Below are 24,354 nucleotides of genomic sequence, written 5' to 3'. Positions count from 1 at the left end.
TCTCTATCAAACAATTCTATCTATGTCTTTATCTTCTAATGTCTTTTCACTTTCTCACTCTTGCCATCTTATTCCTAGATTTTAAAGATAACATTTTAAAAGCTGGATTAGGGTCTGTATACACTCAGTGAAGTCTACCTGGCTGAAAATCTTAAAGTCATTAAATGTATACTGTAGTTATAGTAATTTGGGTACTTCATGCTTATAATTATGGTTATTTGCTCATTCATACCTTCAACACACACTTACTGAATGCCAACTACTATGGATGGTCTACTGGTTGAATTTTTCACTTTTTACATGGGAAAGCTTGAAACAATATAACAGAGAATGGTTGAAGCCACCAGGGTCGCCTTATAATAAGTATGTCAAAAAAAGTAACAGTGACAAAGAAGACACACAGGATTGGCTTGGGACAACTTTCATGATCCTGCCTCCCTTTTCTATGATAGGCAGAGTGATTCATGAATTAAATAAAACATAAATAAAATGTTGACAGATTTTTCTGTATGCCTGCTTACAAAGATCAAATTGTTTGGAAATACACATATTTGTTGGTTTGTAAGAGTTAAATTTGATGTTTTCTTTCAAAGAATTTAGAAATTAGAAATTTCCCAATCATTATATGATCAAAATGTAAACTAACTCAAGGTAAAGTAACTCTTTCTAGTTGATTTTTCACCAGTATTTGGGTCAGCATCGAGCGCACCTAAAACACCTAATACAAAGAACGAATTTACTGTGTGTGCTACTCAATGTCTACAAGGGGAGAAAGATAAACTCATGGATTTTATCTAAGAGGTAGCATATAGGTGTTATCTACTGTAGTGAGAACAGGAATTGCCCATTTCCTCCCACCTCCCACTCCCTAGCATCTGTGAGCTGGGAGCAGAAAATTTCCTGATCACATGACTCCTGTTTCCAAAGAGACTCTGTTGATAAGATGTTTGCATGTGTGCTCACATACATGTGTGGTTGTTGGAGGGGAGAGGATGGTGAGGAATATGCATGTAGTATTAAGTACCTGGGGCTGGGTAGGGATGTACAGCAAGTGGGGTCCTCATTTACCTAATCAAGAATCCCCTCCTTGAGATTGAACTAATAGTTCTTCTGGCCTACTCCAGATTTGTCCCACAAATCTTATAGTCCCACAAATGCTGTTTCAGGCACCTCAAATTAGACCTCAATATAAATTTTCTCACCAAAATAAACTTGAATGATAAAATGAGATTTGGTACAATTGAAGCAGTACTGATTATCACATTAATTTAGTTATTTTAAGGAAGATTACCCTCCTTAAAATAGTCTGGGATGTAAGTACCATTTATAAAAGTGTTTTCTATGAGAAAATAGATTCAGGCTTAAAGCAATTACTACCATTTTAGGAATTTTAATATTAATATCTAAAATAATTTGGTTCTTTGTTTCTGGGAAGCTCCTTGGTGAACAGCCTGCTGTGGTCTCCACTGTCCATTGGGATTGTTGAGTGCATAATAATGACGAATTTGATTAGGTGACTTCCTGGAGAGGCCCTAACCAATGTACAGAGAATGAACAAAGGAAGTTATTGATACTCTGCCCCCAAACCAGTGGAAAATTCCACTAAGTTAAGATGCTGTTAAGGAGAGCTCCATGACTAATGCTTGGTTAACCAGATGTTGGTATCAAGGCAGCCCAGCATCCTGTTCCTCCTATTCTATCCAAAGGCCAAACCAGCGTCTTGGATTTTACCACTCAGACCAGGAGAAAGACCAGGCTCACTAGAAAAGGCATAGAGACATTACCAGATGATGAGCTGTTCTAGAACTCACTACCTTGAGCTTTTCTCAGGTAGGTTGAAGGGGCTAAAGGAGGGGCTTCAAACTCAGCCATGAGGGAGTCCTTGCTAAGGAAAGCACACATTCCTCTCTGTAGTGCTGTGGCTTCTATCAGTTGACAGTTCCATCCCTAGGCTATGGGCTAATACTGCAGCAACAGTCTTCCTAGAAGACAGGGGAAAGGACAGGGACTCTAAAAACAGGGAGAAGAATGAATTGACAGCTATTGAGTGGCGCCTTCTATTTCCAATAGAGGTCAATGTTACCCTTACTTTTGTTATTTCAGTCATGAATGCATAAGGCTTCAGTTCTGCAGGGATACTAGGTCCCTTTTGCAGAGACAGAAAAAAACAAACACTTTATCATAAAAGGCTTGCTTACCCCTCAGGGAGGACTCCCACTCTTGCCACCAGGAATTGATGAGGTTAAAATTGCTTGCCTCAAAGCCCATATGAAGGGGATTTGGATTCAAAACCCAAATGGTGGTAGCAAAGATTTACTTTTATCCAAAGACTGGTTGCAGGGACTTTGTGGAGAGGGAGAGCTCATCTGGACAAGATTTGAGTAATCCCAAACTCCTGGGTTATTACTGTATTAATTGTGTCTCATTATTACTGAGACTGTCCACTGTTCAAACTGCTTAAGAACTGACTTGTCTAATTTGATTAATAATAATTGAAAACTAGAAAAATAGAACACACAAAACAAATAGTGCTGTGGCCAGGTGTGTTGATGAAAACCTCTAATCCCAGCGATCTGGGAGGCTGAGACAGGAGGATCACATATTGGAGGCCAGTCCGTGCAACTTAGTGAGACCCTGTCTCAAAGATAAAAATTAAAAAGTGCTGAGGATATAGCTCAGTGGTAGAGGGCCCCAGTTTGACTATCTTGCTAAACTTCTTTTTAGAGTAAGCCTGCTTAGGAACTCCACACCAATGAACATGGGTCTTTTGGTGCTTAGGAAACAGGCAAATCCTTCTAGATGCAGATCCCAAACCAAGTGCTTATAATAATTACTGATCTGAGGTCTTACTGCATCAAATCATTCTCATAATCACTGATGAACTCTTAACTAGATGACAGGCATGACTCTAACACCTCTAACACGTGTACTAACTCATTTACAACTCAGAAACTCTGTGAAGGAGGTGTCATCACCTGCCAATTGACTGAGAAGTCAGAGGGTTTAAGTAATTTGTTTAAGGTCACACAGCAAGCCAAGAGCTACGGGCACCATGTGAGTCCAGGTGGCTGGGTTCAAAACTATTTGTAGAAGATGTACAGGGTAATGTCAAGGTAAGGATTTCTTTCCATATAATTTACACAGTTTGTAAGGACCTCAAACTTAAATAACTCTTAGACATATTTTTACTTGGCATAAAGGATATTGCTATTACATTGTACATGTAATTCTCTTTGTATAAATAGTATGCTTGTTTATTATCCCATGAGTCTCCCTTATATACTCTCACCTTTCATATGCTCTGACCCTCTCTCATGGCCAGGTTTTAAGTCTTCTCCCTAAAAACTATCATGCCTTTTTCAAATTTCTCTGACCCTTCCCTACCCCCCCAAAAATCCCATCTCCTTTATTCTTCAAGTAAAAAAAATTATAGAATTTGTTTGTTATACATATCATTTACCCTACTAGACATTTTATTTACATCTCTGCTGTTTAGAATGTGAACACAACAAATATTGACTTGTGCATTGGTGTCTACGTGGCACATTTATGAGTGACATTATACCTAGCCAAAAGCTGTTGACAATGCAAGATCCATATTTTTTTAAAAAGGAAAAAAAAGCACAACAAATTAAAAAACAAAACAAACAAAAAAAAAGGCTGTCCATTCATCTTGCAATTTAAAAAAGTACCTTCAGGCTCAGGGGCTCAGGACTGAATAGAATTTTTACATTCAGTTTCTTTGAAAGTCAATAGGAAAGACTTTTGCTTCCACCCATGATGGTAGTGGGCTAGCCTTCCCAACATAAGTAATTATAATTCTGGACAAATTTTACGAAGCAATTTTTTTCAGAAATCAGCTGACATGAAGTCCAAAAGTGTAATTCCTAAGAGGAAAAATATATAAAGTAAGATCCATGATAGTCCTGGCTGTCTGGATTTTGGCACTCCTGACTGGGAGGCACCTTCAAATTGAGAGGCGCAAGATAGTGCCCAAGTCTCAATGGGCTCACCAAGATAGGGAGTTAGAGGTTCAAATTCAGGTTTGTTGATACAGCCATGGCCATAGAGCTAGGTTATTTGCAAGAAGAGAGCTGTGCAAAGTGGCACCACTGATCTCTAGACAAGTTACCTTCAGCTACTTGTCAGATAATAAGTTGTACATGCACACGGAGAGACATCATAAAACTGGGCAAAAACACAACTCCTAGGAAGCTATAATTGCTATAATCTTACCAGAGACCTTGACAGTCACATACCAATGGGGAAAAAGGAGTTCTGACAAGTAAAATTGTTGAGCTTTTTCTTAGTAGTCTAGAAATGTCTCGGAAATCCTGGGCCTCAAAAATAAGGCTACTAAAACAGGCACAGAAGAACAAACCTGTAATCCCAGTGACTTAAGAGACTGAGGTAGGAAGAATGCAAGTTAGAGGCTAGACTCAGCAACTTAGCAAGACCCTGAGCAATTCAGTGAGACCCTGTCTCAAAAGGGCTAAGGATATAGTTTAGTTGCAAAGCACTGTCTGGCATGTGTGAGGCCCTGGGTTCCCAGCACCGCTCCCCCCCACCCCCGAACCCCACAAGTTAAAATAAGACTACTAGCTGCTCCCTCTCTCCAAGAAAGTTTAAAAACAAGCCTGGAAAGAAGATAAAGCTCATCTATATAAATAAGTGAACCTCCTATCAGAACAAAACATAATGGCCTTTAAGGAAATGCTACAAAATCAGGAAGATGCTTAACAATAGAGTATCCATAATATTTAGCATATATTCAAAAATTACTAATTATTTAAAGAGAGAAAAAGGCAAAAGAAACTAAAGCTAAGATGGTCTACACGTTGAAATTTGGAGACAGGAACTTTATAACAGCTCTTGTAATGTTTAAGGAAAAAAAAAAGAAAATATTATCATAATAAATATGTAGATGGAAAATATCAGCAAAATATAAAAGTAATTAAATGGAAATTCTAGAACACAAATTATAAATTAAGAAAAAAATTCACTTGATGAAGAATTTAGCACTTTTATGGATGGCAGAAGAAAAATCCAATGAACTAGAAAACAGACAAGTGAAAAGTACTCACTCAGAACAACAGAGAGAAAAGAGGATAAAAGATGAACAGAACTTCTGCAACCTATGACGCAGTGTCAAACTGCCTAAATGTATGTGATTGGTATTACAGAAGAAGAAGTACTTCCAGGTTTGGTGGTGCTGCCTCTAATCCCAGAAGCTTGGGAGGCTGAGGCAGGAAGATTCAAAGCCAACCTCAGCAACTTAATGAGGCCCTAAGAAACTCAGTTAAGACTCTGTCTCTAAATAAAATATTATATGAATTTTAATATAATATTTTTTAAAAGAAGGGCAGGGTATGGTTCAGTGGTTAAGCATGCTGGGTTCAATCCCCAATACCAAAAAAAAAAAAAGTTCAAGAGAAAGAGCAGAAAATAAGTGCAAAAATTAGAGCCAAATTTTTCCTGTTTGGGGAGAAAATAAACTTATGGACTCAAAAAGCTCTACAAATCCCAAGAAAGATAAATACAAAGTAGAACACTTCTCATAGGCATACACTAGTTAAACTGCTAAAAAAACAAAAACAAAAAAACTTGAAAGGAGGAAAAAAAAGATCTAGTACACACGAAGAAATATAATACAAATGATGGCTACTTTTATACACACATGCACACACACACACACACGTGTGTGTGCGCCATAGGAAGACAATGTAATGATATTTTTAAAGAACTGAGAGGAAAAAAAATTCTGTTAACACAGATCTTGATATCTAGTAAAAAGTACCTGCACCATGTAAGACAAAATCAAGAAAACATTTTCCAATTAAAAGAAAAAAGAGTATTTGTTGCCAGCATTTCTGTACTTAATGGTAAAGGGAGCTTGGAAGAAATTAACACTAGATAGAAACTTGAATTTCCAAGAAAGAATTAAAAGTAAAAAATGTAATCAATGTGGATGGAAGAGGCAATACATTTTTTTCTCTTGCTTCCTATAAAAGACATATAATTGTGTGTGCAACAATTTCAAGACTGTATTATAGAATTTAGAACTGACATAGATATAAATAGATATAAAAATGGGTATGGATAAATTTTTTATATATTTTTTAAAATGGGACAATATTAACTTAGAATATTACAAGTTAAAATATACATTTTAACTGCTGAAACAACTACAAAAGAGGTGTGACTTAAAAGCAAATCATAGTTTCAATGGAATGCTAAGAAGAAGCATTAACTCAACAAAAGGTTGAAAGAAGGAACAGACTATCAGTAAAAATGGGTCAAATAGCAAATAAGTAAACAAAGAGCATATTCAAGTCCAACCATACCAATAATTTATTACATATATCGATGAATGAAACACTTTAATTAAAAATCATATGTAGACCAGACAAAATAAGAAGGCCAAGCTACAGTGCTCTTTTTTTCTATTATAAATATAAATTAAAATTAAAGACAATAGATTGGAAATAAAGAAACAAAATATACTAAGTGTGGGAGTATGAATACGTAACAATGAATCCCACTGTTATGTATAATTACAAGGCAGCAATAAAAAGGGGGGAAAAGATTCACTACAAAATCCCTAAGCATAAAAAAGATTGGCTTTACTATATATCTGATAGTGGGTATATATATGTATATATACACACTATGTGTTGAGGAATATTTCAATAAGATCAAAGGGTCAGTAAATTAGGGAAGATAATCAATAATAAATGTGTATGCACATAATGATATAGCTTCAAAAATATATGAAGCAAAAAACTAAGAACCAGAGAATCAGTCAAATCCACAATCAAAAAGAAATTTAATTCATCTTTCTCAGTAACTGATAAAAAATAAGTAAAACATTTAGTAAGAAATGCAAGATACGAACAAAGGTATCAAACCACTTTGGCAGTATTTGAAAATGTTCTACCAAGTAGTTGAATAACACATGTAATTCTCAATAAATTTCAAAATATTACAGAATATCTTCTCTGACAATCACAGAATTAATTTAGAAACCAGAAAAAAGTCACAAAAATTAAAAAGTATTGAAAAAAATTAAAATGAAAACACAACATGTAAAAATGTGTGGGATATGGCAAAAGCTGTGCTTATAAGGAAATATATACCTTCAAGAAATTAGAAAAAAATAGTTTAAAAATGATCACATTTTCTCACCTTCAGGAGCTAAAATAAGTTGAGTAAATTAAACCCAAACCAAGTAGAAGGAAGGAAAAAATAAAGACTAAAAATCAATGAAATATAAACAGAATTCAAGAAGCTAAAAGTTGCTTCTTTGAAGACTACCCATAGTTAGTACAAAAGGCCTACATTGACACAGACATGTGAATCTCCGGTTCTTCTTTGAAGCTTTTCACATCTGATGTGTTATATATGTAATTCAGAATTTTAGATTTTAGAAGACTCTGTTCTGCAAATATTATATATTGTAGACTACTCCCAGTGAGTTCTGGGCAGCATCCTACAATCAAGCATGTTATTACTTCTGTATTGAAATGTATAAATGTTAATTTTTAGGATAGGTAACTTCATCTCAGTTCAGGTCAAATTTTGATGGGAAATATTCTACACTGTAGACAAGCTATTGTGAATTTGTAGTAAATCACTTCTTTTTGTATGTAAAGGTCTCCTCGTCCATGAACAAAGGACAGTGGTCCATTTATAAGTCTTAGGGATGACTGTTATTTTCTTTCTGCAGTTTCCATGGGGCTACAGCATATTTGCAAATCCAATAACTTTTATAACAATCTTTGCCTAGATTTGAAAAGAGCAAATAGTCTCCTAGAAACCTGGATTCATGGCCAAAGAGGAAAAGAATTTCAGGGAAAGAAGTATATTTTCCAACATATACATTTATGTTAAAATAACAAAATCACCAAATTTCCAAACACACAATAGTGAATACTGATACACAGATAACACAACACTGAAAATATCCTTGGAATTCTATACCACCAGCATTTGTACTTTCTATCTTAAAATTCCATTTTGTCAGGCCCATTATCCACAAAATATATTTTAAGTCTACAATGATAAGTCTAAATCATATTTCTAAAATTAACTTCATGCTTTATTTAAAATAATATTAACAGAAAATTTATTGGCCCTGTTCTCTAAACATTTTCTCAAGCTCTAAGGAAACCCAGTTCTACAAACCAAATATTTAATTCTCAGGAAGACCATAAGAGGAATAATAGTAACAGAAAGGTATTAATGATACTAATTCTATAAATTTCCTTTAAAGCCCATGCAATACTCCTATGGAGGCTAATTGGAGCCATGCATGCATTAAGTCAGATACATGTACTTACTATTACTGCTACTGCTGTCATTCCTAAGGGAGCTGGCTGCAACAGGGGGTAACATAAATGGTTTTGTGACACTGACTCTGGAATCTAAATAGAAAGCAATAATGTGTCAGTGTTACATGGTGATTTATATAAATTACAGAGTCCCTAAAAGGTGAAGTATAATACCAAGTACCAGTGCCAGGTCCACTTCCCAAATCTAGATCATTCGGATCCTATTTATTTCCTACGGAGTCCTCCTCTTCTATTTTATTAAGAAATTCACCAGAGGAATTATAGAACAAATATTGATTACATTGCATACATACGTGATCAATGCGAATGACAAGTTGTTGTAATTTGTCATTTAAAAAAGGAAATCAATGAAATTGGGGTTTTGTTATAGGGATCAAAAGGTAGAACCAAAAGAGTATCTATTCAAAGTAACTGGTGAGGATCACAATTCATGACTCAGATTTTTAGATTCTTAAAGGAAAGATTTGAGAAGGGAACATTAAGAAAACTGAAGGTGAAAAATAATATAATTGTACACTATCAGTAAATAATCAGGTAAGAAAACAATATGAGCAATTATCTCATATATTAATTACTCACAAACAATTATTTAATTAAAAAATGATTGAATATTGTTTTCCTTTAGAAACCAACAAAGCTACAATCATTAGTTTCTTTAATGCCATCAATATTTGCTTTAGCTACACATATATTTGGTTCACAAGTAGATTCTTACTCATACAAAGTTCGAGCATGCTATTTACATTTAGATTGGACATGCAGTGTGTCTCACCTTTTTCAGGACTTAACGTTGAAGAAAGCACACAATCACTAGTTTCAGATGCCACCATAAAGTCCTTGAAGGCATCAATGGATCTATTAAAAATCCTAAAGAATTCTTCAGGAGTAAAGAGCCTGGGTTCTGGCCTCTTAGATGATTCTTTTACATTCTAGAGGGAAAAAAAATCAAAACAATAAAACCAAGATTATATTTTTCAAATAGTATACAGACTTAACTGAGGTCAAGATAATAGATTGCAAATAAGTCCTTCACAGATTCAAGTATGTGAATTCTAAAAGCTAACATTTTTAAACAGTTCTTTGAATGTGCATAATTCAAATAGGTAATGTAGGATAGTGAACCATCAGGCCTGTTTGGGACTTGACTCATGACCAAAGCAACAGAAGGAGAGGGAAGGGGACAATGAGCACAGTATCCTATCAGTGAAATAATCCTGAAACAAACTGAGGACTTTTTGTATAGATGCTCATTAAAAATATTGGTATTGATTTTTTAAAAGACCCCTCTATAACACATGATCCAATATCCAAAGATAAAAGTCTGATACCAACTACTTGAAAGGATTGGAATGAAAAAGCTCTTATATGATATACAGTAAGTTGTTATATTTGATATATAGGGATACATGGGACCAACCTATGATTCAGAAATTCCACTCCTAGGTAAATTCCCTAGTGAAACTCTTGCACATATGCACCATCAGACATGAAAGTTATATAGAAAGTTCCTAGCTTCAATGTTTGTAACCCTTATGCCAAGCAATAGAAGAATGGCTTAATAAATAGTGGTATATTGAATCAATGGAATGGTCTATGAGCAGTAAAAAAATTAACAATGGCTATATGCATCAAAGTTAAATACATCCTGTAGACATAATGGTCAAGTAAAAAAAAGCAAGTCATAAAAGAATAAGAACTGTATGATTAATTTATTCATAAAGACAAATCAAAACTACATTTTAGGGAAGTATAAATGGATGGTTGTCTGCAAAGAAAAATAGGTAATAATAACAAACACATCTACATCACTTACTGTGCTACTCTCTGTGCCTTATATTTGTTAATTTACTCTCCAAAACAACTGAGAAATACCATGGAAAATCTCCACGCCATCTGCAATCTCCTTGGTTCCAGCCAAAATGCCACGTTTGGTAAATGCATTTTCTTCATTATTTGTAATACTCTTCACGACATTTCCATTTATTGAACACCTAACTCATCTTTAAAGCTCCAATATATGTGTTGTTTTCTGACACCTTGTATAATAACCCTCCTTTTGTGATCTTTGCTTCTTATGAATGCCATTAGCACACTATTATAAAAAAAGAGATGCTAGTGCTAAGATAGAAGATGACAGGTACATTATGGCTTCAGAAAATACAAAGTGAGGCAACAGAAACAATAAAATGTAAAGATTAGGTTGTTAGTATGATAAATATTTTAAGATTGGGAAGCATTAAGTGGCACTGACATTAGGTCTTAGAGAGTAGCTGGATTTGAATGGGAGAGTAGAGAGGGCATCTAGGTATTAAGAAACAGATTCATGTTTAAAACTTTGAGTTTAGCTAGGCATGGTGGCCTATACCTGTAATTCCAGTAACTTGGGAAGCTGAGACAAAAGGATCACAAGTTCAAGGCCAGCCTTGTCAATTTAGTGAGACCCTGTTTCAAAATAAAAACTAAAAAAGGCTAGGGGCTCAGTTATAAAGTGTCCCTAGATTCTACCATGAATACTGCAAAGCAAACCAAAAATAATAACAAAACAATCCTTTGGGTTTAAGCTTCTAGAAATCTGGAAGGTTAAACTTTGATCAGTTGAGCTCTACAGCAAAGCAGGTTTCTTATAAAGCCCTAGTGTATCATAGAAACAGTGCTATAAACAACAATGATGTCAAAATTTATTAACATTTATTTTCCAGATATGGTATTAAAGCTCGTATCACAGATCCTATAATGTCAACCTATAGGACAGAGTTCTGCCACTATCCACATTTTAGGCATAAAGAAAGCAAGGCGTAGAGAAGTTAGGTACACAAAGTGAATTAGTGAGAGACTTGGAATTTGGATCAACATCTAATTTCTTAAGTTTTGGGGTACACTCCCTATCCCTTATGCTTAGAAGTCAAAGTAATGTCATGCCCACATCCTGAGGTTGGTGATGACTCATTATCCAATGACTCTAATGGACCAAAGTACACTTTTTTGTTGTGACATATGAGGTAGTTACATTATGGATACAAGAGCAAGTATAAGCCTTCATACCAGAAATTTCCCATTTAAATAAACTTTGGAACCTAATAGGAAGGTTTTGTAAATTTCGTATGAAGTAAAAGTAAAGGAAGAGCTGAATTTACATTATAGTATAAAGAACTCTTATTTTTATATTAGGTGACAATATTTAGCATGAATGTACATCTTGTTACTGAAATATAACTACAAACATTTGTTTTCTATGCTTAACTTACAATGTTTTTAAACACAAAGTTTATAAGTTCAAAACAACACAAAATCAAGATGCCCCTTTTTCCTCAAAACCATCAATTTTTGGCATAGGTTTTAGAGAAGAATAACAAAAAAAAAAAAACAATCTCAATGAAGACAGAAGTACCTTAGGTGAGTTTTCTTCCACACACTCCACAAGGTCATCCACTATTTTCCCAAGTTTGTCTATGATAGAATAGTTACTCAAGCCTTCAGAAATATTTGAAAACTTGTCCAGAAGATTAGTCAGGCTGACTGACAACTGTATTACCATCTCATGTAACCAACAATGGCTAGGCTGGAAGACACAGAGGGGAGACAAAGAATCTGTTTTAATAAATGTAGTGAACTTGGAGTCCTCCTCAGAAGTCAGTGCTTCACGTCACTGACTGTGGGACAAAGAATTTCCTTATAGAAGAACAGGTCAATTCTTGGATTTTGCTCAACACAGATCTAATATCCCGTTTCAAAATTGACAAATGCAAAAAGACCAGAGAAAACCACTGATGGTAACAATGTGTGCTTTGCTGTGGAAGAAAATTAAGGTAATAGAGAGCCAATCCTTACCATTGGCAAAGTTCAAATATTAATGGAAATTCATGGCTTACTGACTGTGTTCTCAAAAGAGTGTTAGATGCAGAACAAATTACAAAATATTGCTGTGGGAGAGAGTCTAGGCCCTCAAAGAATTCCCTGTCTTTTTGTTGACTGAAATATAAAATAATTGATTAATAATACCTTAAGATTCTAAAGAACTTGATAGATTTCAAGGCTTCTAAGTAGATATATTCATGTGGGATTGTAAAAAAAACAAAAAACAAAAAAACACAGCCCTGGCAGGAATGTGATCTGAGATCTGAACAGAAGCACTTTTGCCTAGTGGTAGGACCAGCTATGTTATTTCTGGGATCCAGTGCAAAATGAAAATGTATTCATTGTTCAAAAGCTTGCATTCAAAACCTTGTTCAAACACTATTAAGAATTTCAAGATTGTGATAGTAGAACATTAAACCAAGCATGGAGCCTACCTAGCCTGGGAAGCCACTTTTGCCCATTGGTTAGATCAATGCTCAAGACCTGGAATCAGGCATACTCGGGCTTAATTCTGGTTGAGAAACTCCAGGCAAGCTATATAATAAGCTCTCTGAACTGCACATTGCCTGTGTATGAAATGAGAAAAATGAAACCTTCCATGAAGTATAGTTGTGAGGAGATAATGTAGATAATATGAATATACGTTGCATGAGGGCAGCATATTTTTAAAATAAAACTTGTTCCCTGTGGTATTCCCAATGCCTTGTTGAAAAGAAGCACAAGTAAAAAAAAAAAAAAAAAGTGAATGAGAACAAATACATCCAGCACACATTTCTATAAGATTTTTTATTGCAAAATTCAAAATTTAATAACATTAATAGATGAATATAATTTTTTGCATAATAAAACCTTTGCAATATAGGTCTACCAATGAGAAAAATGGAATGCTTTGTTTTCGGTTAACATTTTGCTCAAAGTCAGCATTCTGTATCATTAGAAAAGAGTACAAAGCCATGAAAAATGAATCATATCACTAAACCTTACTTCTTTACTTACCAACAGAATACCTGTGTAAGGAAAGTCAAGTAATTTATTTAATTCTAAGTTACACAAGGGAGTTATTTTATATGCATTTAGCAGACATATTACATATTACAACCAGAAAAAAAAAAACTGGTTTATCTATAGATAGGTAAGCTCCAAGTCCTAGAAAAGTTAAATATTATTCAAAATGTTTAGGATTATTGGCTCTGGCTTCAGATAAGAATGATTAAAAAAAGAAAAAAGAAAACAAAAAACCCAATGGGAAATTAAGACAAGCAGCTGATTCAACCCCTAACCAAGTTCTCCAAGGACTATGCTTCCAAAGAATTTCAGAAAAGATTCTTTGTTAAAGAACCACTTATCTTAAGCACATGCAAGTTCATACATGCATCATTAACAAGTCTTTCATATCTGTCAGTCGACCCTTGGGTGCTGAATTGCTCTGCAGGTTTCTCTCCTACTAGGAGGTGTTAGTGTTTCTTGTTAGTAGTCATCCCTACAAGTAAGGTCTGACAGGGTATGGAATGCTGCATATACTATAATACTGTTTGAATAGTATTTATATGGTAGGACAAATATCTTCACCAGATATCATTCAACTATAACTGTGAAAATTTTTCTATCACAAATAAATTTCATGCATTCATTTCTTAAAACTTTCTTTGTTCCACATTATAAATATCATTGTCTATCTTTCTCCTTGATCTTCTGAATAATAAGTGCCCAAATCAAATTCTCTTGTTTTGAATTAAGACTCTCCTTTTGATTCTATGGTTATTGCTCTAAATGAATGGGTTGCTTTTTACAATCCTTCCTTTCTTCTCTGTGTGTGTGTGTCTATGTGTGTGTGTGTATGTGTGCATGCGTGTGTCTCATCCTTTCTCTTGCTACTTTCTTTGTGGTTAAAGTAGAAAATATTTTTATTTGTTTCTTATTTTCAAGGTGGGAAATTCTGGAGTACCTACAGCCACTTCTATTTATGTTTATTTTCAACTGAACTTTATGTTTATATTTTGTGTTCTACTTTCCATTTAGCTATAACCCTTCCTTTCCCCATTTTCACATACTTAAATCAACATTCTGAACAACCAATTTTTTTTTTCAGTAAAATATTCAACTCCAATCCTGTGATGTCTTCTAGTTAGGTCACAGAAATCCTAGAATCTAATCCTACCCCAAAGTTTATCCTTCTAAAGATATGGACAATTTATTGACAATTGATGTGAACTTCTTAACTACACCACTGAAAAAACATATTTCTAAGACCCTTTATTCATTATTAATCCTTGCTTGCAACACAATTTCCTTGGAAAAGACTGTGTCATCAAAGTTCTATCTTTTCATTTAGTTTGTTTAACCAGCTATGTATTTGCTTTTTAAGATTCTCGGATGCATTAAAGATAAAACCAAGGTAAACAAATAATATTAAATGTCAGCCTGTTTTGACCTGCCTGCCTGAAAGAGAGGAAACCAGTTTTGACTAGAACATCAAGCGCTTTCATTTTTTTTTCATTAAATATAGTCAAATGATTCGTGAAGAGAACAAAACACAATGAAGTAGGCATTTCATTTGTGAGATGCAAGGAGCCTTTCTGTTTCTCAATTATTCCAAGATTGTGATTATGAAATAGATGATTAAATGTTGTCAAATTACCCTGAAGACCTTAAAAGAGCGTACTACAGGGATACTGCTACATCGATGTTCATAGCAGCNTAATGCAATTGGATGTGATTCTGCAATCTGTATTTGGGGTAAAATTGGGAGATTCAAATAACCAACTTGAATCTAATGTATGAAATATTGATATGTCAAAAGAAGCTTTATAATGTTTTGAACAACCATAAAAATGAAAAAAAAAAAAAAAAAAAAAATGTTGTCAAATTAACACATGCAATTTTGTGTTTGCCTTAATAAATAGCGTTATTATGATTTCTTTCAGAGACCATTTTAAACTTTAGTTTTAAATAAATATTAACTCACCACATTTATTATAGGAACATAAGATATAATGTTTTGTCTTTTGCTGGAAGAATGGCAGGGATTAGGAAAATTAATAGTCACATGAGGTGTCAATGAAATGACATAGAAAAGAGTTTTTGATCTCCGTAAGCACACGGAACTTGATATTTTATTCACCCTGACGCACAATCTGCCTGGATGTTTCCTTGACTCCACATAATTTCTAACCATTGTTCTCAAGTTAATTAGGGTAGTCCTGTCTAGAACTACTAGAACACATGAGCTTTTTATTCCTATGTATTTAGGATACATATTATTCTAGAATGTTAATAGACTCCATGATGTTGAACCAGTAACTCTGACCTTCTGGCAAGTCACTACCACTGATGATTTTGTTAAAAATTATTAACTTCCTTAGTGATTTTAAAGTACCATGAGTACCGAATCCATGATTTTTCTAAATGATTAAATAAAAAATACAATGAAAATCAAATATAATTAAAAGTATCCTAAACACAACTAGGAATATGGCCAAAGGGAAACCACATAAGTATCCATGCACATTCCAAGACCAAACCAAAATTATAAAATTATGTTAAATGAATTCCACAATATGGGTGATGTAATACCTTTATAATCCCAGAACTGGTCAATTTGAGACCCCGGATAAAATTAACCATGCGCTTTAAAAATGTCCTGGGGATTGGCCAAGTCTGGTGAGCTTTCTCTTTTCCACTCCCTATTTCATTTATTAGTTGAAAGAAATTTGACACATGATTTCACATCAGTGTTAGATGCAGACAGAATGTCTAAGTGTAGTCACTAAAAGATTTATGTTATTAAAAGCTAATAGCGGACAATATATCTGTAATATTTGTTCATTGGTGTGCTTCATACTACTTTCCATTTGGCAGCTGTTCATAGAGATTCCTATGTGATTTCCGATTGGGTTTGAAGTTGGTATTGACCAGTGAGAGTTCTCTCTGAAGGAGATGAGGGGTAAATACTAACCAGAGACTCTGAGGGAAATAAGCCCTGGATTGTGACCTTTGCATGATATTCACAAGGAATATTCACCCAGGCTCCAATCCAACTAATCTCAAAAGCTTGATCGCTTTTGTTTTCTTGTGTCAAACCGCAGTCTTACCAGAATTAGAAGAATGTGCCCAGGGAATGAAGCCTTCCTTTCTTACTTATGCTTTCAGTATCAACCCCAGGCTGAGCAGTTGGACTCATCTGGAGCCTTGTCATTAGAATTCCAGTATCTGGAAGGAATGCCTGAGAGCATCTGGTTCCGTCCCATCCATTTCTGAGAGCAGTCAAGTGGCTTGTCCGTGGTTTCATCAGAAACATTAGAAACCAGGATTCTCATGCACTCACCTAGTACTTCTAGCAGTGAGAAGGGCCACAGTGCAAACACCTGGAACCCGCTTCCTACTGGGTTCACCACCACTCGGTTCCCACATCTGAACCAGACACACTAGCTCTAAGGTGCAATGAAGAAATCTCTTGAAAATGGAAATGGCTCTTTCTGTCTTGTTTCAGTGAATCCAGTCATACAAGGAAATGCAATTTTCTCCATGTCATTGAGGGGAAATGCCAATTGCCAATTGCCAGTAGTGAACTTCTTCCATGGGTGAGAAATTCAAAACTTCCTCCTAAAGCACTTGGCAGAACACTGTGCATTCACATTGCTAATGGAGACCTTCTGAAATGTTGACTTTTGGGTTTACTAACAATTTATTTCAGTTCTCTTCCTCAACAATTCATTTGGATCTTTCTGTATTCACTTTTTAGTAGGCTAACTGTATTTTCTTGTTTGAATTATAGTGATTTAAAAATCTCCAGCTGATTAAGATGCTAATCAACCCAAGCACTATAAATCCATGCTATTTCCCAGGGCAGGTCTAAAAATGGCCCCTGAGGCAGACCTAAAATAGCACAGTAAAGGGACTTCATGGGAGTGAGGGCAACAATGATTAATAGACCAGAGGCTTGGATTTGAGTCTCAAATCTGTCAACTGACTTTGTGATTTTAAGGAGGTCACTTAATCTATTTAGGGCTTCAGTTTCTTTATCTATAAAGTAAAGGGGTTGATCTAATCTGTTCAGGTCAATACGGGAGTTACTACTCACGTACAATAACTTGTCACTCAAAACAAGGCTGAGGCAATAGAATTTTAACTTTACTAAACTATGAATCTATTTAATTTCTTTGTATTTAAAAACCAATAACTGGAAACCTTTTAAAGTATATTTGGAAAAACTTAGGTATGTGAATCTGCATCTTTCAGCACTGAATTTTATAAAGATCTAAATATGAAGTAAATATTTCTGATGAAAATTCAGTGTCTGAACTGGAATAAGACACAGGTGTAAAATCTACAGTTGACTTTGAATAATATACAAAAATTCCATTAATAATTTTTATATTAACTAGAAGGTTAAGTGATTATATTTGTGCATATTAAGCCAACTAAAATGTATCGTACTTAATTGCACTGTTCCTTTTTGCTTTTTATTTATTTATTTTTTTTTAAAGTTTATCAGTTTGCCAGCTTTTTTTATTTTAAAGAGAGAGAGAGAGAGAGAGACAGAATTTTTTTTTAATATTTATTTTCTAGTTTTCAGCGGACACAACATCTTTGTTTGTATGTGGTGCTGAGGATCGAACCCGGGCCGCACGCATGCCAGTCGAGCGCGCTACCGCTTGAGCCACATCCCCTTTTTGCTTTTTAAATGTGGCTACTGAAAAAATTTAAGATTATATTTGTGGCTCCCTTTGTATTTCTATCAGACAATAATGGCCTGGATGTTCTGAACAGTGTTTTACTATATCATTTTTTAAGACAGGCTCCTGTACTGTAGTTTGAGTATACAAAGCACTGATTGAAAAAAGTACTTAATGTCCTATTTTATTCATTTTATGCTTATTTCTTTAAGACTCTTTATTATTACATGGGAGGCAGACAAGCAGATTTGCTTACTGGGCTTCTTTTTCTATAGGAAGTAAAAGTATTGTACATCATAGGGATGGACTGTCAGGATGCATCTTACAGTGCAAAACACAGAGTCAACTGAATAACACTAGATACACGACCAATAGGTCAATCAGAAAGTCCCTGCCCAAAGTCCCTGATAGTAGTGATAGGAACTGCAATTAGTCTCTGAGCAGAGATGAAACTATAAGGTGAATTTTGGAGTTCTGGGGCAGTTACATTCTCCTGGGTAACCTGAACAAAGAAGAACCCTTCTGTACAGATATAAGAAAAATCTGGAAAGACTCAAAGATGAGGAAAGCAAAACCTGACAGCTTTCTAATCCTGGTTCCAGTCCTGTCCATATTCTAAATTTGGGTGGCATACTATTCTTACCATCCCTGTAATAATAGGACTGTGTGTGTGCACATGTGTGTACATGTGTGGGGTTAGCTTCAGTTCATTATTGTTACCAAGAATAAGAGAGTCTAAAGTACTCAGATGAGCTCCATCAATACTTGGAAATCTGATATTTTTTCTACTAGTTAAAATGCATATTAGCAAGTAGTTTCTGAGTAGCTACTATATGCACTGGGTTGTCCAAACAAGTGAGGAAATAGAAAGAAGTAAACAATTTCATCTCTGCTCTTTAGATAACTAAGATACAGTAAAAAAGAGAAAACATAACAAAAATAATATTAATGCCATCAGGCAATTACTACTATATGCATAACATACCTCAGGTTTTTTATATCTTATTTCTCACAACAAAACTTTTAGATGCACAGTATATACAATATTAAGTTGTGATTTAAGCTTGAACCTAAATGAATAGATTCTGAACAAACTCTACAGAAATTAGAAGATAACTATAAAGTTAGGTCCCTATGATGGGTATAGTATCAGTGTTGCTAACCGTGGTGTCTCTAACATCAAGCAAAATGCTCCGTACAGAGGAGGTATGACACAAGGTCTCCCTGGCCAAACATATATAGAGAGGAAAGCATATTCCGGAAGAACAGAAAAAAGCCTTCTAAGAAAGACAGACCTTAAGATAACCTTGGAGGAGATAGCCACTAGGATATGTTCAGCTTCAAGATATGCCATGATCTTATGGATAGAATTTGGATGAACAGATGAGAGAATAAAGGACATCCTTGGCAAAGGGGAGCAGTCCCCAGCAAAGTCCTGGAGTTGGAATATGCATGGTAATTTCAAGAGGCAGAGATGCATCTAGCTCAGATGGCAAGTTTGTGTTGGGGAATGGCATATGCTATTGGAGCATATACTCATATACTAGATGAGATGGTTAGGGTGAGGCTAGATTATGGGGGAGTCAAAATCATCAGGTTCAGGAATTTGGCTTTCAGTCTTCAGTAAATGGGAACAATGGGAAGATTCTAACATACAGAAGTGACTCAATAAAGAATAGCAGAACAGAAAGCTCAAGAAAATCACGATTCCTTGAAATTGCATAATACAAGACTTATATCCAAGAGCCTCCATTAAATCACACTTATCTGAAAGAAGATAACAATAATGTTGAAGTGCAGATACTGCAGGATGAGTTTTAGGCACTTCGTCAGAACAATCTTCTGTACTCTATTCAGTTCCAATGTGCATCTCAAGGAAATTACAAGTAACTGTACATCAGGGGACTATCCCTCTTCCTTCCTTTATTCACTTCCTTTCAGAAAATATTTACTAAGGGCCTACCATCCATTAGGCACTGATAGAAGACAGAGCAAAAAGAAAATAACCCCCACCATAAAGTTTACAGGTAGGTGGAAGATTACCAATGAAATAATCCCACAACAGATAGGAAACTGATACTCTGAGGAGTGCCCTGAAAAGAGTTTAATAGGACGGGCTGGTGTTGTTGAGGAGGTGGGGGAAACAGGGGAAACTGAACTAGGAAAGAGTCAGGAGTCATATAGACATGGGACCATGCAGAATTCCAGGTACAAAGAAAGCCACACACATGGAAATGGAAGAAGATGTGAGGGAACATGTGAGGACCAGAGACTGAAAAAGGATATGAAGAGGTGCGTCGTGGAGGCCTTGCCGAAGGAAAGTCTTTCCCCTGTTTTTAAGAACTGGTGGGAAGTCATTTGAGACATGCCAAGAAGGAGGGGGAGGTGTGAAATGATGAAATGTATTATTATTATTTTTTTAAAGTCACTCTTTTTACTTAGTGCGAGTCAAAATGTCAACAGATCATGGATAGCAAAGCAGTGGGAAGGGCCCACTGGCAGGAGGGCCAGACAAATGAAGGTGGACAAGCCCAGAAATGAAGCCTTACGTACGTACTGGAGGAAAGACGCAGCAGAGGGAAGAAGGCTGGGAGGTTTATTGTTTGAGCAGTATTATAAGTGGTCATTCACCTCCCCATTTAGTCATATCTTTAAAAAATAGTATCAGAAAAAAAATTTAAAAATATTAATTAAAAATGGATATAAGATTTGACAGTAAGAATTGCTTCAGGTAAGAATCATCCACAAATGTTCAGTCTATGGGAGAAACTTTTTTTTTTTTTTTTTTTTTTTTAAAGAGAGAGAGTGAGAGAGAGGGAGAGAGAGAGAGAATTTTAATATCTATTTTTTAGTTTTCGGCACACACAACATCTTTGTTTGTATGTGGTGCTGAGGATCGAACCTGGGCCGCACGAACGCCAGGCGAGCGCGCTACCGCTTGAGCCACATCCCCAGCCCCCGGGAGAAACTTTTTAATGTGTGGTGCTGAGGACCAAAGCCAGGGCCTTATACAAGCCAGGCAAGAGCTCCACCACTGAGCCCCGTCCCAGCTATAGGAGAAACACTGATGAGGATAAGTGCGTTTACATGCTCTTAAAAGTGTTTCCCCAAAGATGGCTAATTGTACAGAAATGGTTGAACACTTTAACCAGATGACAGAAGGGGGAAGATGGACATTTTGTGCCTCTGGATGTGATAATCTGAGGCAGCACAGGAAGCATCATGGCTTGGAATGCATAAGCTCCATCAATCAAAGACCTGAAGGAGACACTTGACCAAAAGGAGGTCTGTCTCATTCAAAAACTTCAATGGCATATCTACATGACCTATTAATTTCCTATTGCTGTTATAACAAATCACCACAAAATTGGTGACTTAAAAGAACACACATTTCTATTTAATAGTTCTTCAGGTGAGAGATACAAAATAGCTCTTAGAAGGCTGAAATCAAGCTGGGCACAGAGGCACATGCCTATAATCCCTGTGTTCAGGAGGCTGAGGCAGGAGGATGGTAAATTCAAAGCCAGCCTCAGCAACTTAGTGAGGGCTTAAACAATTTAACAAGACCTTGTCTCAAAATAAAATATAAACAGGGTTGGGGATGTGTCTTCATGATTAAGTGTCCCTGGGTTCAATCCCTGGTACAAAAAAAAAAAAAAAAATTGAAGTGCTCATTGTGGTTCTGTATCTTCTGAAGGTGCTAAAGGAACTTTTTTCCAGCTTTTGTAGCCTACCAATGTTCCTTGGCTTATGGTCCCTTCCTCCTTAAAATCCATAAGAGTAACATTTTCAAATCTCCCTTTTCAGCTCTGATATACCTACCATCCTTTATAAAGATTCTCCTGTAAATTAGACTAGAACCACCCAGATAATCCAGAATAATATTCCTCTAACAACACTCTAAGTCACATCTGCAAACTCCCATTTGCCATAAAAGGTGATATATTCATAGGAGAAGACATTTTTGGGGAGCCATCATTCTGCTGATACTCAAGTGCAAATGATCCCAGACTGGATCTTGTACCAGAGGAAAATAAATTTTTATAAAAGGGAGATAAAATTGAAAAACAGTCAATAGACTAAAGTATTATAATTATTGCTAAGTTTACTAAAGTTGCAAATCTACTGTAGCTCAGAGAATCATTCGTTACTTAGGAAATCTATACTGGAATATTTAGAGGTAAATGGCCATGACGGACACAACTTATTCAAGGGGTTCAGGAAAAGAATAACACACGTGCACACACCAGAAAACAGTAGCTGATAAAGTAAATGAGGCAGAATGTTAAAAACAGGTGAATCTGGATTAAAGGGTATATGATACCCTTTGTATATGCTTGCAACTTTTCTGTAAATTTAAAATTATTTCCAAATAGAAAGGTAAAAGAAAACTGTGTGTATATAATTTACTTTAGTTTTAAAACGTAATTAAAAATTTACTTTAATTAAAAAAAGAATTTTGACTCAAACAAGAAACTCATAGTTTATTTTGTGTTATAGACAACAGAATGAAATGCAGATGGGTGGCACAAATTCAGCAACTCAATTTTTGTTCTTTCTACGATAACATTACTGGTAAATGAAAAGGCTAACAAATGTTTAGATACTTTTAAGGTTAAGAAGTTAAAGGGAATCCTAACCACCTAGTAATATTATAGTTTTGAAGATTTTAAAATAGAATTGGTAATTATCATTGGATTTAAATACCAACTGGTTGATCACAACCTGTTATTTGCCAGAGGGAATCTGCTAGGTCATTTTCTAAGAAAGTCCTTAGGAAAGTAGAGTCCCCCTTTCAGCAGTACTTACCTGATTTTTAAAAGTAAAAGATAACTGTATTCTATTCAAGAGCTTTTCTTCTGTCTAGTGCCTAAGGCAAAATTTTACTGCTTTGGCCCCAGGGAATCTTTCTGGCACCCACTCCCACTCCACCCTCTATTGTTTCAAGACAAAAGATAGGGCAGCAGCTGGGACTCTGACCACTGACAAATAATCAGAGGCCTCTCCACTGGGAAACTCCTCTGGTCTTGGCAGAAATGAACAGTTTTAAATGAAGGTAAAATAAAGGGTGAGACCCCAGTTTCTGCCCAAAGCCCTACGCACGGGCATGTTTTTCCTGCCAACTATGGTGGCCAAGAACAATGTTTCTGCAGTAGTTCCAGGACAGCATGCCAAGATCAAATAATAGCGGACTTTTCTCAATTACAGAAACATGCACAAAAATATGTGGCCATAAATCAGCTTTATTTTTACACCTCTGGTTCTTGCTATCACCAGCCAACACTAAAATCTATGATTTGGCACCATCTACGATTATAGCAGCACAAAATAATCTATGTAGTTATTTTGCGGTTTAACAGTTATTTTGCAAAGAACTGCAGGATTGTTTGAGTAAATTTGGCAATTGCCATCTTAACCGCTGCTGTAGTCAGGAGCAGGGATGGTTCTTTGTGACCTAGAACCTTCTCTCCCAGCACTTTCCTCAGCATTTTTTGAAATTGTTCGGATCCTCACTTTCTGCATCCCAGGGTTAAGGGTCAGAAGGCCTGGCTGGGGTTTCTTTCCAAGACTGTCACTTTCTAGTTGTGTAACCTTAGGCAAAATACAAACCTCCCAGTGTATCACTTATAAAACAGGAATAATAATAGGATTCTACCTAATTCACAGGGTTTTTCTAATCATCCAGGGAGAAAATGTGTGAAATCATTTTGCAAATGGAAAAGGTTATAAAAAGACCAGGTAATCCCCACTCCCATCTCCAATATAACCAAATTTTTCAAGCTTTTAAGGTCATTGCCTAATTGATGTATATGTGTTTCTTAAAGTGTCCAGCAAAGTGCTGGCTCTGTAGTTTTCCTTAACAAAACACTTGCTGAGCAAGTGATCAAAGGTCTGAACGAATAAACTTTCAGAATGCCATAATTCTACACCTCTATTTCCAGAGAACTCTCCCTGCTACAACAGAGAACTCTCCCTGCTTCAACAGACTTGGAGCTAGGTTTAAGGGTAACAAGTTTCCACATGAAGATTCATGTTCTAAAGAGTTCTAAAGAACTTCAGGCATTTCATGCTAAAATGTTTACTAATTAAATGTTTTTTAATTAGTAAATTATGTATACAGTAATTAATTAGTAATCGTGTGTGTGTGTGTGTGTGTGTGTGTGTGTGTGCGCGCGCGCGCGTGTAGCCATGAACACTGGCTACACTATATCACTGTAGGGTCTGAAGGCATTTAAAAGCACATAGTAATGTGTTTTTAAATTGGTAAATAATTTTGATTGATCCACAAAAGTTACTCAAAATATAAAACAACTTATACAAAGCCCATAAACATTAAGTATTTGGTAAATTATGGAAAGATGAGAGTTGCAGAGAAGAGAGTAGCCTAAATGGTTTTAAATTTTCTCCAAGAACCCAAATGAATGAACATAAAACAACATGTTAAAAGCATGATGAAAAATATAAATGGCAAC

The 24,354-nt window shown here is 35.5% G+C and overlaps 1 protein-coding gene across 5 annotated transcripts in view; it reads right to left on the bottom strand.

Moving 5' to 3' along the window:
• Kitlg (KIT ligand) overlaps nt 1-24,354 on the bottom strand; it is an 89,448-nt gene that overhangs the window by 17,826 nt on the left and 47,268 nt on the right. Inside the window, exons 1-5 of one of the 5 annotated variants that reach the window (XM_048804230.1) lie at nt 19,942-20,507; nt 14,967-14,969; nt 11,740-11,910; nt 9,124-9,280; nt 8,340-8,423 (exon numbers count right to left, since the gene is read on the bottom strand). In XM_048804230.1, the coding sequence (XP_048660187.1) occupies nt 8,340-8,423; nt 9,124-9,280; nt 11,740-11,910; nt 14,967-14,969; nt 19,942-20,139 (613 nt within the window). In that variant the 5' untranslated portion in view covers nt 20,140-20,507. Of the gene's footprint in view, nt 1-8,339; nt 8,424-9,123; nt 9,281-11,739; nt 11,911-14,966; nt 14,970-19,941; nt 20,523-24,354 lie in introns of those variants that run through there. The other 4 variants (XM_048804223.1, XM_048804241.1, XM_048804231.1 and 1 more) reach the window with 4 other exon arrangements.

This window comes from Marmota marmota, unplaced genomic scaffold, assembly GCF_001458135.2.
Source record: "Marmota marmota marmota unplaced genomic scaffold, marMar, whole genome shotgun sequence".
Classification (NCBI taxonomy): Eukaryota; Metazoa; Chordata; class Mammalia; order Rodentia; family Sciuridae; genus Marmota; species Marmota marmota.
Note: the sequence above shows the minus strand (reverse complement) of the source record. Positions and strands in the feature narration are given on the sequence as shown.